This window comes from Aedes albopictus, chromosome 2, assembly GCF_035046485.1.
Source record: "Aedes albopictus strain Foshan chromosome 2, AalbF5, whole genome shotgun sequence".
Lineage (NCBI taxonomy): Eukaryota > Metazoa > Arthropoda > Insecta > Diptera > Culicidae > Aedes > Aedes albopictus.
In genome coordinates, this window is record NC_085137.1 from 30,541,038 (window position 1) to 30,552,511 (window position 11,474).

General features: G+C 45.8%; 2 protein-coding genes across 2 annotated transcripts; both read right to left on the bottom strand.

Moving 5' to 3' along the window:
* Positions 1-234: 234 nt before the first annotated feature.
* LOC134286008 (uncharacterized) lies at positions 235-4,518 on the bottom strand. The gene is made up of 2 exons (XM_062847569.1): positions 2,097-4,518; positions 235-1,613 (listed from the first exon to the last, which is right to left on the bottom strand). The coding sequence occupies exons 1-2, from the start codon at positions 4,516-4,518 to the stop codon at positions 235-237; spliced, it is 3,801 nt and encodes a 1,266-aa protein (XP_062703553.1).
* A 133-nt stretch (positions 4,519-4,651) lies between these two features.
* Positions 4,652-8,199, bottom strand: LOC134286010 (uncharacterized). The gene is made up of 2 exons (XM_062847570.1): positions 7,841-8,199; positions 4,652-7,783 (listed from the first exon to the last, which is right to left on the bottom strand). Exon 2 carries the CDS (start codon positions 7,685-7,687, stop codon positions 4,652-4,654), a length of 3,036 nt encoding a protein of 1,011 aa, XP_062703554.1. The 5' UTR covers positions 7,688-7,783; positions 7,841-8,199.
* Between the last annotated feature and the right edge of the window lie 3,275 nt (positions 8,200-11,474).

Below are 11,474 nucleotides of genomic sequence, written 5' to 3' on the forward strand. Positions count from 1 at the left end.
TTTTAACCGTGTTTCATGTAGTTCAATTGTAATATAATTCACCTTATAGACTTATAATATTAAATAGAAAAGATACAAAATTTGCACAATGCTCAAAATTCAATTTCCCTGCCTATTCCAATATGCTATGGTTTGTTGACTATTGGTTTCTGCTCGTCATCGAGCTTGACGGTTCACCATGGTTTGACGATCCAATTTCGATTGACAGTGGTTCACGGTCTTGCTCATTGTGGCTCACGATGGTAGAGCCCAATACGAGGGGCTGTGCGGTGAACATCCTCCCCCGCGTGTCGCCGTGACTTCCGGTCCTGCGTCACCAGTTCTCATCACATCCAGTACAGCCAGCTTCGTGACGGGCCTCTTCAGAACTCCTCCCGATGTCATCACTTCCGCTCTGCGTGGAACGCCATCTTTTCCTGGTATCGTTTGTATCACTCGGCCGCGAATCCACCGGTTCCTCACGTTTTCGTCCACTATGAGTACCAGGTCTCCTGTTTTTATCGGCTGAACATCTCTGAACCACTTAGTTCGTCTTATTATTGTCGGCAGATATTCAACCACCCACCGGCGCCAGAAGTTGTCTAATGTATGCTTTACCATATTCCAACTGCTTCTCAGCGCCATACCTGCATCCGTTGAAAACTTCTCTGGCTCCCGTACCCCGTTCGAACTTAGCAACAAAAAATGATTTGGAGTTAGCGACTCGTGATCTGCCGTTTCTAACGGGATAAACGTGAGTGGCCGGGAATTGACCATACTCTCTGCTTCGGCCAACACAGTTGCAAACGATTCATCGTCCAGCTTTCGCGCGGTGGGTATGCCTCCAAGTGCTGTCTTTACTGCACGAACCATTCTCTCCCAACAGCCCCCCATATGGGGAGCGGCAGGTGGATTAAACTTCCACTGGGTCCTGGCATTCGTAAAAGTGCTGCCCAATTCGTTGTGGATCTTGCTGACTTCGTCCTGTAAATCACGATTTGTTCCAACAAAGTTCGTACCGTTGTCAGAATAAACTTCCTGAGGAGCTCCTCGTCGAGCTATAAATCTTCTAAACGCCTTCTTACAGGAGTCGGTAGACAAACTGCTAACCACCTCGAGATGAACAGCACGGATGGAAAGGCAGGTGAAGAGACACACCCATCGTTTCGCTGCACTTCGTCCAACCTTCACCAGATACGGCCCGAATATGTCGACTCCTACGAACGTAAACGGGCGAACACACGGTTGTAATCGTACAGCTGGTAGTGGTCCCATTTTAGGAGCAACAGGAGTTGACTTGTATACACGACACCACATGCAGTGCTTCCGTGCCAGGCGAACTTCCACGCGTAAACGTGGAACGTGGAATTTCTGACGGATCTCATTGACCACTGTTTCATCGTTGGCATGGCCGTATTTCCGATGGTAGAAATCCAACAGCAACGCAGTAATCCGATGGTTTCGAAGCAAAATGATGGGGAACTTTGTATCGTAGGCTAGTATCTGTGAAGCAGCAGCTCTGCTTCCTACCCGCAACACTCCGTACTTGTCGGCGAATGGTGACTGCTTCAGGAGACTGCTGGATGCTCCTATTTGCTTCTGATTGTTTCCATTTCGTTCCAGGTTTTGGAAATCTAGTGATCATGATCAGATCTTGAATGTGTCGCGGTTGAAAGGCATCGCGCGATCATAGCAACAACGATAACATTTTGTCGTCAAGCATCGTAACAAACTTTGGTCCGAGAAGAATGATTCGCTCGGTATGTGCTTGCGCGATGCGATCCTTATCATGCAATTGAAATGATAAATTCGTGATTTCATTCACTTTTTGAGCATTCTTACTGGTTTAGCTTCCAGATATGCTTATGAATGCATTACTTCTGATCATGAATGCGGTCTACGGGTGTATAAGTGGAATAAATTGTGATGAATATAATTTATCACGACTTGTTACATGATCCGATAACGGGTCATCACGCGATAAAGCATGCATCGGGTGCTTTGAGTCTCTATGATACGAGCTCGGTGTGAGGCGTCGGCATCATGCTTCTGCAAGAACAAGGCTATCTTGGATTATTCGTATCCTGTATCATTTATCGCTTGAAGTGACTTTCTGCCATCCTTGTTCAATACAGCAACTTCGTCCGGGAACGCGTCGGACTGCGCAATTTGCCACAACGTCCGCTCTGCTTTCTGTATTTCTTCGCTTGACACTCCAACGGTATTTCCATGTCTGCCGTATTTCACCGCTCGTAGACTATCAACGAAACAATGGACGTATGCCACAGCACGCAGCATTCTTTCGAATCGAGAAAACCTTGCTGTATCAACTATGGGTATCCTGACCAGATGACTGCACACGTACGCTTCTCGCAGCTCCCTGTAGCTTTCATCCAAACCTTCTTCCGGAACCGCCGAACAATCTGCTTCACTGCTGTAGAGGAAATCGGGTCCATGGAACCACCGGCTGTTGATGCTACAAGCTGGGCCTTTGCCCCATTTCGTGGCTTCGTCTGCCACATTGACTTTCGTCGAAATCCACCGCCATTCATCAACACTGGAAAGGGCCAAAATCTCGTTAACCCGAAAAGCGACAAATTGACGATACCGACGTGTATCGGATTTGATCCACGAGCAGACGGTGGATGAATCGCTCCAGAAAAAGGTTTTTTTGATCTTCAACGAATGATTGTCCTCCACAGTTCTCCGCAAGCGAGCTCCCAGTAAAGCCGCCATTAGTTCCAGCCGAGGAATTGATAGCCCTCGAAGTGGTGCGACCTTCGTTTTGGATGATACAAGTGCGACTCTTATCTGTCCTCTGTCTGTTATACGGAAATACGCAACTGCCGCAAAAGCCTGTTCACTTGCATCCACAAAAACATGTAGCTCCAAGTTTTTGAAGCTTTCGGGATCGTAACCTGGAAAGTAACATCGTGGGATACGCAGTTTATCCATTTCCTTTAGCGTTGCTATCCATTCCTTCCAGCGAATAGCGATGTCCGCCGAGATTTGGCTATCCCAGCTTGCATCAGTCCGCCATACTTCCTGGATGATTACTTTTCCGTGTATCACGAACGACGCTATCAATCCCAGTGGGTCGTAGATGCTCATAACCAAGCGGAGCATTTCTCTTTTTGTCGGAATCTTGCCGTTGTCTAGTAGGGAACTCACATTCTCGCAAAGCTGCAGCGAAAATAAGAAAACATCATCTTCTTGATTCCACGCCATTCCCAAGACTCGTTCAAATTCCTTCTCCTTGTCTGCCAGCATAGTTTTTGACGGATTCTGGTTTGGTTCTTCCAAGTTCTCGACAACCTTGCTATCACTGGACATCCAATTGCGGATGTGGAACCCCGCTCGCTTGTGTACCTCGATGACTTCCTTCGCAACATTCAACGCTTCCTCTGCCGTGTCGAAACTATCCACATAGTCGTCCACATAGTGTCTCTTTTTCACCGCGGCTGCTCCTTTCGGAAATTCGGCTTCTTGTTCTGCCGCATTCTTGTTTTTGACATACTGCGACTGTGCAGGGGAGCAGGCCGCCCCAAATATTGCCACGTCGCTGACCATGGTTTTCATTGGCTGCTCTGGAGAGTCCCTGTAGGGAAACAGTAGAGCACTCCGATCCTGCTCGCGGATCATAATCTGCAGAAACATTTCTTTTATGTCCGCTGATATTGCAACTTCTCGCTCCCGGTAGGGGAACATCACGGACAATAATGGAGTCAGTAGATCCGGACACTTGAGTAGCATAGAATTCAGAGATACGCCGTCTACTTTCGCCGCTGCATCCCAGATTGCTCGCACCTTCCCTTTCTTGTGGTTGACTACGACTCCAATTGGCAAAAACCATGTTCGCCGCTGGTCGAACCCTTCAACTTCTTCTTTCGTTGCTTCGTGTATGTAGCCCTCCTCCTTGAAGTCCGATATTTGCTGCCGGAAGCTGTCGTACAATACTGCATTTCTAGCCAACCGTTTCTCCAAACACTTGAAGCGTCGTTCCGCCATCGGTCGACTGTCTGGAAACTCCACGTAGTCGTGTTTCCAGAGCAGACCTGTCTCATATTTTCCACCATCCAAACGCCGCGTAGTTTCCTCCAGGATCTTATTCGCACGCTCTTCCTCTTCGGTTTTTACAGTAGGCACAACAGCTACCCCCAAACTCTCAATGTCGAAGAATTGCTGAACGTATTCGTGGAGATCAACGTCCGTGGACTCGGATATGTGTAGTTGTTGGTGAATTCGAGTTTTCCGTAGACTTCCGCACACCGTCCACCCAATCCTGGTCTTCGCTGCAATTGGTTCGGTGAGTTTGCCCTCCCACAGTTTCAGCGTAGCTAATAGGTGACAGTTACTCTGCCCGATCAAGATACCAGGTACAGCGGAACTCAAGCTTTTCACCGGAAGCTTACGGATGTGCGCAAATTGTTTAGAAAGCTCTGCGTAATCCATGGTCTGTTGTGGTAATCCAAGGTTATCGACTGTGTATACCTCGGACAACTTGTACCGCTTGTAGCCGCCTGTTCCGGATATCTCCATCGTGACCACTTCTGCGCCAGTAATGGTCTTGTTGATGCCTCCAGTCCATTCGATACGCAACGTTTCTTCCGCTCCGCTAGCTCCAAGTGCTTCTGCGATTGACCGTTCGACAAGCGTCACTGACGATCCGTCATCAAGGAAAGCGTAAGTGTCGACATGACCTTTTTTCCCAAACAGGGAGGATTCGGAATAGCGTTGACGATGACAGCTGACGGTGAACCGTAACGACTGCATTGGACTTAGTCGCCGGCGGTGGCTCGAAGTGGAGTAAACGATGATGGCGTTTGGGACAGTTATTGATTCCGCAAACTTCTCCCCTACACGGCCAACGTGCGTGAGATGTGAGGCAACGGGCACACAGTTTATTCAGTTTTACCGCTTTCCACCTACCATCTAGATCCAATCCTTTAAAGGATGCACACGTCTCTATTTGGTGGTTATCGACGTTACACATCGAGCACGTTTTACTGCTGTTGCTGGCCTCCTTTTCCTTCTGCTTTCCCACGTTCATGACACTTCTCTCGGTTTCGTCACGACGATTCGACTTCGGTTGATCTGTGGATACGTGCGCGTTCACAAACGTTCTCTCTTTCTGCCGGCATCGCTCGTCCTTCGCTGTTTTCTGTGGGATGTTAGCTAGTTGAGTAACGCCACTTGCCGCTGATGATATTTTCGCCATGTAATCGCTGAATACATTTAGGTCTACTATTGGAACTTGTTCCTGGTAGAGCGCCCAGCTAAATTTCACCGTCGCTGGTAACTTGTCGACCAGCTCTTGGAGTAGGATCGGGTTTGCAAGGTGTCGCTCAAGCCCTACTGCCTTCAGATGCCCACAAAGGTTTTGAACCACCAGTCCAAAGCTCACGAGAGTCTCTAGCCGATCAGGTTTCGGAGGAGGTGTTGCCCGAACTTTGGCGATCATGTTGTTTACTATCTGCTCCGGGCGGCCGTACAACTGCTGCAGTGTGGACACGACTTGGGGTACTGTCGATGGGTGGAGTAGAAAGCTACTGACGGAGTCCTTCGCACTACCTCTCAAACTACGCTGTAGTCGCAGAAGATTCTCGGAGTTAGTGTACCCACACGCCTCCGTTGAATGCTGAAAGCTGCTTATGAACAGCGGCCAATCAATCGGGTCCCCGGAGAAAATCGGTAGCTCTTTGGTTACAACCTGCCTCGCAGCCAGTTGTTGAGGTGATGGTCCCAAATAACCACCTGTGTAGGCCGGCACTAAACCTTGGAAAGACGCTTGGGAATGGGCTCTTGGTACTGCAGGGAACACATTCGAAGTGGGTGGAAATGGGACAGGCATGTCGATTCTACCACTATCAAGTCGCCCGGATTGTGGTGGAATTTCTGGTCGGTCATTTGACAGAGCATTATCCAACAACATTGGAGGAGGAGGTGGAAGAAGGGACGTATCCAAACTGCTGCCTGTGTTCGGCCCATTCACGGGGTCAAACCATGAGATAGGGGGAGGCGGCAAAGGAGGAGACGAACTTTCACCAACTGACTGATCTTCATTGCGGTTGATGACTTGCTGTACCTCGTCGTGTAAACTCCAGTACTCCTTTTCCGCTTCTCTACGTAGACGAACAGCTTCGTTTTCGCGACGGCGGCTTTCGTCCATTTGCCACTGCATCTGTTGTTGTGTCTCTCGCAGACACTGGACTTCACTCTCTAGTTCTGCCACTTGTAGCCGAAGTGCTTCGCATTCCCTATTACGTTGGTCGAGCAGTTTGCGTAAATCTGCTTCCGAAGTGCGCATCCGCTCTTTCTCTTCGGCGAAAGACTTCTCCCTATCCTTGATCTGCGTCTCCAAGCTTGTTTGTGATCGCTTTCTATGCTCGAGCTGGCTCCGCAAGTTGTCTTCCGCTTCTCGCAGCAGTTTCAGCTCTTCGGAGTATTGCAGCTGAAGATTTTTGATGCGGTTTACTAATTGTACTTCCCGTTTCCGCCGTGAGTCAATATCGAACTGGTGCTTGTCCATCAAATCCTGGATGACCCGCTGTTCCGCTTCTGTCTGTCTCTGCAACTGCAGAGCATTCTGCTTCCGGAGCTCTCCGGTTTCAACGCTCCAACGCTTGTAGCAATGTGCGCCGAAGCGATTGATTTTAGGCACCACTCCAGCATTCGAAACCAACTCGGAATTCGGATCTACTTCTTCAACCTTGAGAAGATCTGCATACGGTTGAAGATTGACATATGGTAGACTCGGTAGACTGGTCGGTCGGGATCCACGCTTTTCTTCACCTGTGACACCTCCAGCGGCAACGTCAAGGGAATCCTCAGACTCCTCTCCAATCGTCACGCTCTCCACGGTCTGCGGGACAGATTTCGCCTCCGATCCCGTTCCTGCTCTGTCGTCGTCACAGGGTACCACTGCCGATACCGCAGTCTTTATCGGCGTCGATGAAGAGTGTACTCCCTGCGGTTCAATCGAAAGTGCATCTCCAACAAGATGGTCAGTGTTTGCAGATATAGACGCGGGTGTCTGTTCACCAACAACCCCACCGGAAATCTCGGTCGTCCTTGACTGCCTCACCCAGTCCTCCGTTCGTTTGGCACTGCTCCGACTGCTCCGCATACTACGTACGCTTCGTCCTTCCTCGTCGTCCTTCCGACTGAGCAATTCATGCTTGCGAGCAATGAACTGCCTGCCACGCTCAAGCCGCTCCAGAAGTTCACGTTCGTTTAAAGCGCGCTCCTTTTCAACTCGCTCCCGGTTCAATTCCTCCAGCAACCTCTGCTCCTCTTCCAGACGCAGTAGTTCGCGGTCTACTTTCGCTCTACGAGCGCTGGACGTGCTCGAAATACCGCTAAGTTGACTCGGTGCCGCTTCCCGAACCTCAGAAGCTCCGCCAGGCATGCACACTACACACACGAAACTAGACGAGCGTACCGTGGCCGTATCAACATCGGCACAGGTAAAGTGGTACCAATGGTTACAGTTACGACACTGTACCATGTACCGCTCGGAATTATTTGGTCGATCGCAACCAGCACAATCGCGCAACTCACCTCCGTCTTTGTCGATCATCGATGGGATGAAGGAATCCTCCGACGAATTAGTCGGTGCGTTGCCGTTGTCACCCGGGTGGAGGTTAGCATTCGCCTGCTGAGCCCTCGTCTGCGACCGGGTTTGCCGTACATTCGACTGCGAACTCATCCTGGGTCGGGCGAATTCTTAAGAATGTTGTGGTAGGTGTGATAGGAGTTCTCCAGCGATGACCAATAAGCCCAAATTAGGTGTGATCAGCTTAAGCTAAGCGAACATATTTATTTCAGATAAAGCGCAATAACTAATTAATAATCTACTCACAATTCGGTCTCCTCACGTACTTCACCTTACACTACACACAACAACGTATTTATCTTCGAATTTAGCCTGCAATATTTATGTATGTTTTAACCGTGTTTCATGTAGTTCAATTGTAATATAATTCACCTTATAGACTTATAATATTAAATAGAAAAGATACAAAATTTGCACAATGCTCAAAATTCAATTTCCCTGCCTATTCCAATATGCTATGGTTTGTTGACTATTGGTTTCTGCTCGTCATCGAGCTTGACGGTTCACCATGGTTTGACGATCCAATTTCGATTGACAGTGGTTCACGGTCTTGCTCATTGTGGCTCACGATGGTAGAGCCCAATACGAGGGGCTGTGCGGTGAACACCCTCGATAAAACATTTTCAAATTTTCGGAGGAGATACTAAAATAGTATATCTTTCGAACGCCGGGTGTGAGTTTGGAGTACATTTTTATTTGTTAATAGTGGTATCAGGCACACCGTGCGTGCATATTTACTCATATAAGAAAATCCTAGAGAAATGGCTCAAAATCTTCAAATTACAAAAACTTTAGTTTCCCTCGATGAAAGATTTTAAAATTTTCAGAGATGATACTAGAATAGCATATCTTTCGAATGCTGGGTACCACTTGGGTGGACATTTTTATTTGTTAATAACGGTTTTTGGCACACCGTGTAAAGTGAGGATAAACTTTATTGTTGTTTTTCCAATACATGTAAAGGAATAATATCAATAATGAAATCTCAATACTTTGCCACACTTTGCCTAGGGTATAACTTTTTTCAAAGCCGTCGGATCACTTTGCGGTCTTCGACAAATTTCTTTGGCATATAGTCACCTACAATAATACAAAAGGGTTTATTTATTGAACGCTTACAGCGCCACCTAGCGGCAAAATTCGAAAACTTAAAATTTCTGCATATATTTGGCCAAGTTTTGCTATACAAACTTCAAGCGTTTTGAGCGCCCCCTTAGGCTTAATTGATTTTGCACAAATTTTGAACGTAGCTTCTAGGAGTTCAAAACTACTGATTTAGGAGGTAAGACTTCGCATTTTTCGAAATTTTTGTTTTTCATATAAGTGTGGGCCCCACTAACCTACAACTTTCCCGAAGAATGTATATAGTTATTCTTGCAAATTAAAAAAAAAGGTTCCCAATTTCTTTGAAAATAGGAACCACCCTAATTTTCATGTATATTGAAAGAGGGCCTTATTTTTGGGAACAACTTTGTAGAAGTCCATATTAATCTAGCAAATCATTTGAAGGTGCTGAATGCATCTTTCCTCGTAAATCTGTTTCATGGACCATTGTGCAGCGTAAAAGAATTACATCCTGAGTGGCTGCTCGCTTTAACTATGACCTGGGTCCAGGTTCAGATTCTTATCGACTTCCTTGATTTCCTTGTTGAGGCTTTGTCGACACGAGCCCCAAGGTCTGTCTCTGCAGCAATGTCCTTTCGGATTTCAATCCAGCGTTTGCTTGCATATTCGTCTCAACCCTTTCGTAGTGTGAGGATGACCCACCTCTGTTTACGTTCTCGAATTTTTGTTAACATCGGTTTCTTAAGCTATCGTCGCAGGAGCTCATTATTTGAGATCCAGTTCAGAGAAGCCACCAGTCTTGAATTGATGAAAGCCTGCAGCTTTTGTGTAGTCTCTACTGATACGCACCACATTTCGCTGGCGTACAACAGCACAGATTTCACGTTGCAATTGGAAGTTCAAATTTTGATGTGTTGACTGATCTGATTGCACCTCCATGTATTTCGTAAACTAGCAAAGCTGCCCTTGCCTTCTTTATCCGTCCTCCTATGACGACCTGGGAACCGCCGTCTGGCGCTATTCAGCTGACAAGTTATTGAAACCTTTCAACCTTCCTAAATGCTTGCCCAGCTACTGTAAAGTTGGAGGAGTTGTCCGTGTTGACAACCCACAATTTGGTCTTGCTGACGTTAATGCTAGACTCGCTGCAGAGAAGCCTTCGACAAGGTTGTTAAACTTACTCTGTTTGTCAGAGGGGCAACATCGAATCGAAGTTGTTCTGATGCTCCATAGTGATGAGCTGCCAAAGCTGTCCACGATTTGGTGTACGTTCAGACGACAGTAGTGGTGATACATCCTTGATTCACAACAGCGACTATCCAGATGGCATCGGATAAAGCTCGGTTGTGAAGTACTCTGCATGTAAAAGCCTCGTACTGCACGTGGATGTGGTTACCGAATTTATCCGAAACTCCCTGGTGACTCAGGGATCCCCACAGATTTTTGTGGTTCAGATGATCGAAAGCTTTTTCGTAGTCAATGCATACCAAATAGAGAATCTCTTGGAGTTCGTTCACTTGGTCCTGAATAATATGGAGCGTGGAAAATGATTCTCCAATATCCGATTGACGATAATTTTGCACAGAACTTTTAGAACAATACTCAGTAACATAATGACAACCACACACACAGTCAGATTCCCTTTCATGGGAACTGTTTGTACAAAACGTTAACTATATACTAAATTACTCTACTCGTTTACTACAACATGTAACCAATAAAGGGTGGTACGGTCAAAATTTGGTCAAACAATTTTCTTCATAACTTTGGACTGCGTCCACCAAAATAGCTGATTTTTTGACCAGTAATGGTGCATTATATGTAGATAATGCCATACAATTTTCATCAAAATTGGTTTAGTTTTTTGCGGAGATATTCTTGAATCCTGAGAACTGCAATTTTAAAATTTTGTATAAAGAGGCTTTAAAAATAAGAACACATTTTTACTGTTTTATTTATAGAGCCAGAAATACTGAACCGAATTCAATGATTTTTTTTTTCAGTATATAAAGAATGCATGTCCAAATGTTGTGTAAAAATTTCATTCAATTTGATTTTGCCGTTTCAAAGTTACATTTGTTCAAGTGGCACCCTGTCAGTTTTTTTTTCATATTCAAACTGCCACAACTTTGGAAGTATTCATACATAATGGCTCAAAATTTTACTTAGATCATATTTGTATAACAGTATTATACTGTAAAATTTTCATATGAATCGGAGCAGTATTAGTAGTTTTATAACCAAAAGTGTGCTCTACTGATCTTAAATTGTCAAAGATTTACTATGGAGCGCCTTTAAAAAGGCAGGTCGTTGATATAGATAAAACATATATCAATCAATACTTAATGGATTTTGATGAAAATTTTATGACATAAGCTACACATAATGTACCATTACTGGTCCAAAAATCAGCTGTTTTAGTGTACGCAGTCTGACGTTAGACCAACAATTATAAATAAAGATTAGAAGTCTTCGTACCTCCGCCATGGCAGGATGGTTAGAAAATCACCGTGTTTTATTTCACATGAAAATGACCACAACATAGGATCCTTTCCACTACGCGAACAGTAAACTTCTTTAAGAAGCCCTGTATCACGTCTTCCAGGAGAGTCGCGGTGTACATAATTGCAATGCGACAAATATTTCCTAGACAAACTGGTACTGGAATATGAAAAAATACGTTGGGTATCTGATAGGAATTTCTATGATAATATGCATGTTTCGCCGAGATGAACTTAACCATAATCTGTGGATCAGAGTCATGGAAAATTACCTTAAATTGTTCCGTATGATGCGAAGAATGCAATTTCTTCTC

What these genes read in the sequence shown, in the direction of transcription:
- LOC134286008 (XM_062847569.1), bottom strand. Translation starts at nt 4,518, where the DNA reads ATGGAGATATCCGGAACAGGCGGCTACAAGCGGTACAAGTTGTCCGAG. An exon ending in TGCTGTATTGAACAAGGATG is followed by an intron (nt 1,614 to 2,096) that starts GCAGAAAGTCAC and finishes CATGATCACTAG; the next exon opens with ATTTCCAAAACCTGGAACGA.
- LOC134286010 (XM_062847570.1), bottom strand. Translation starts at nt 7,687, where the DNA reads ATGAGTTCGCAGTCGAATGTACGGCAAACCCGGTCGCAGACGAGGGCT.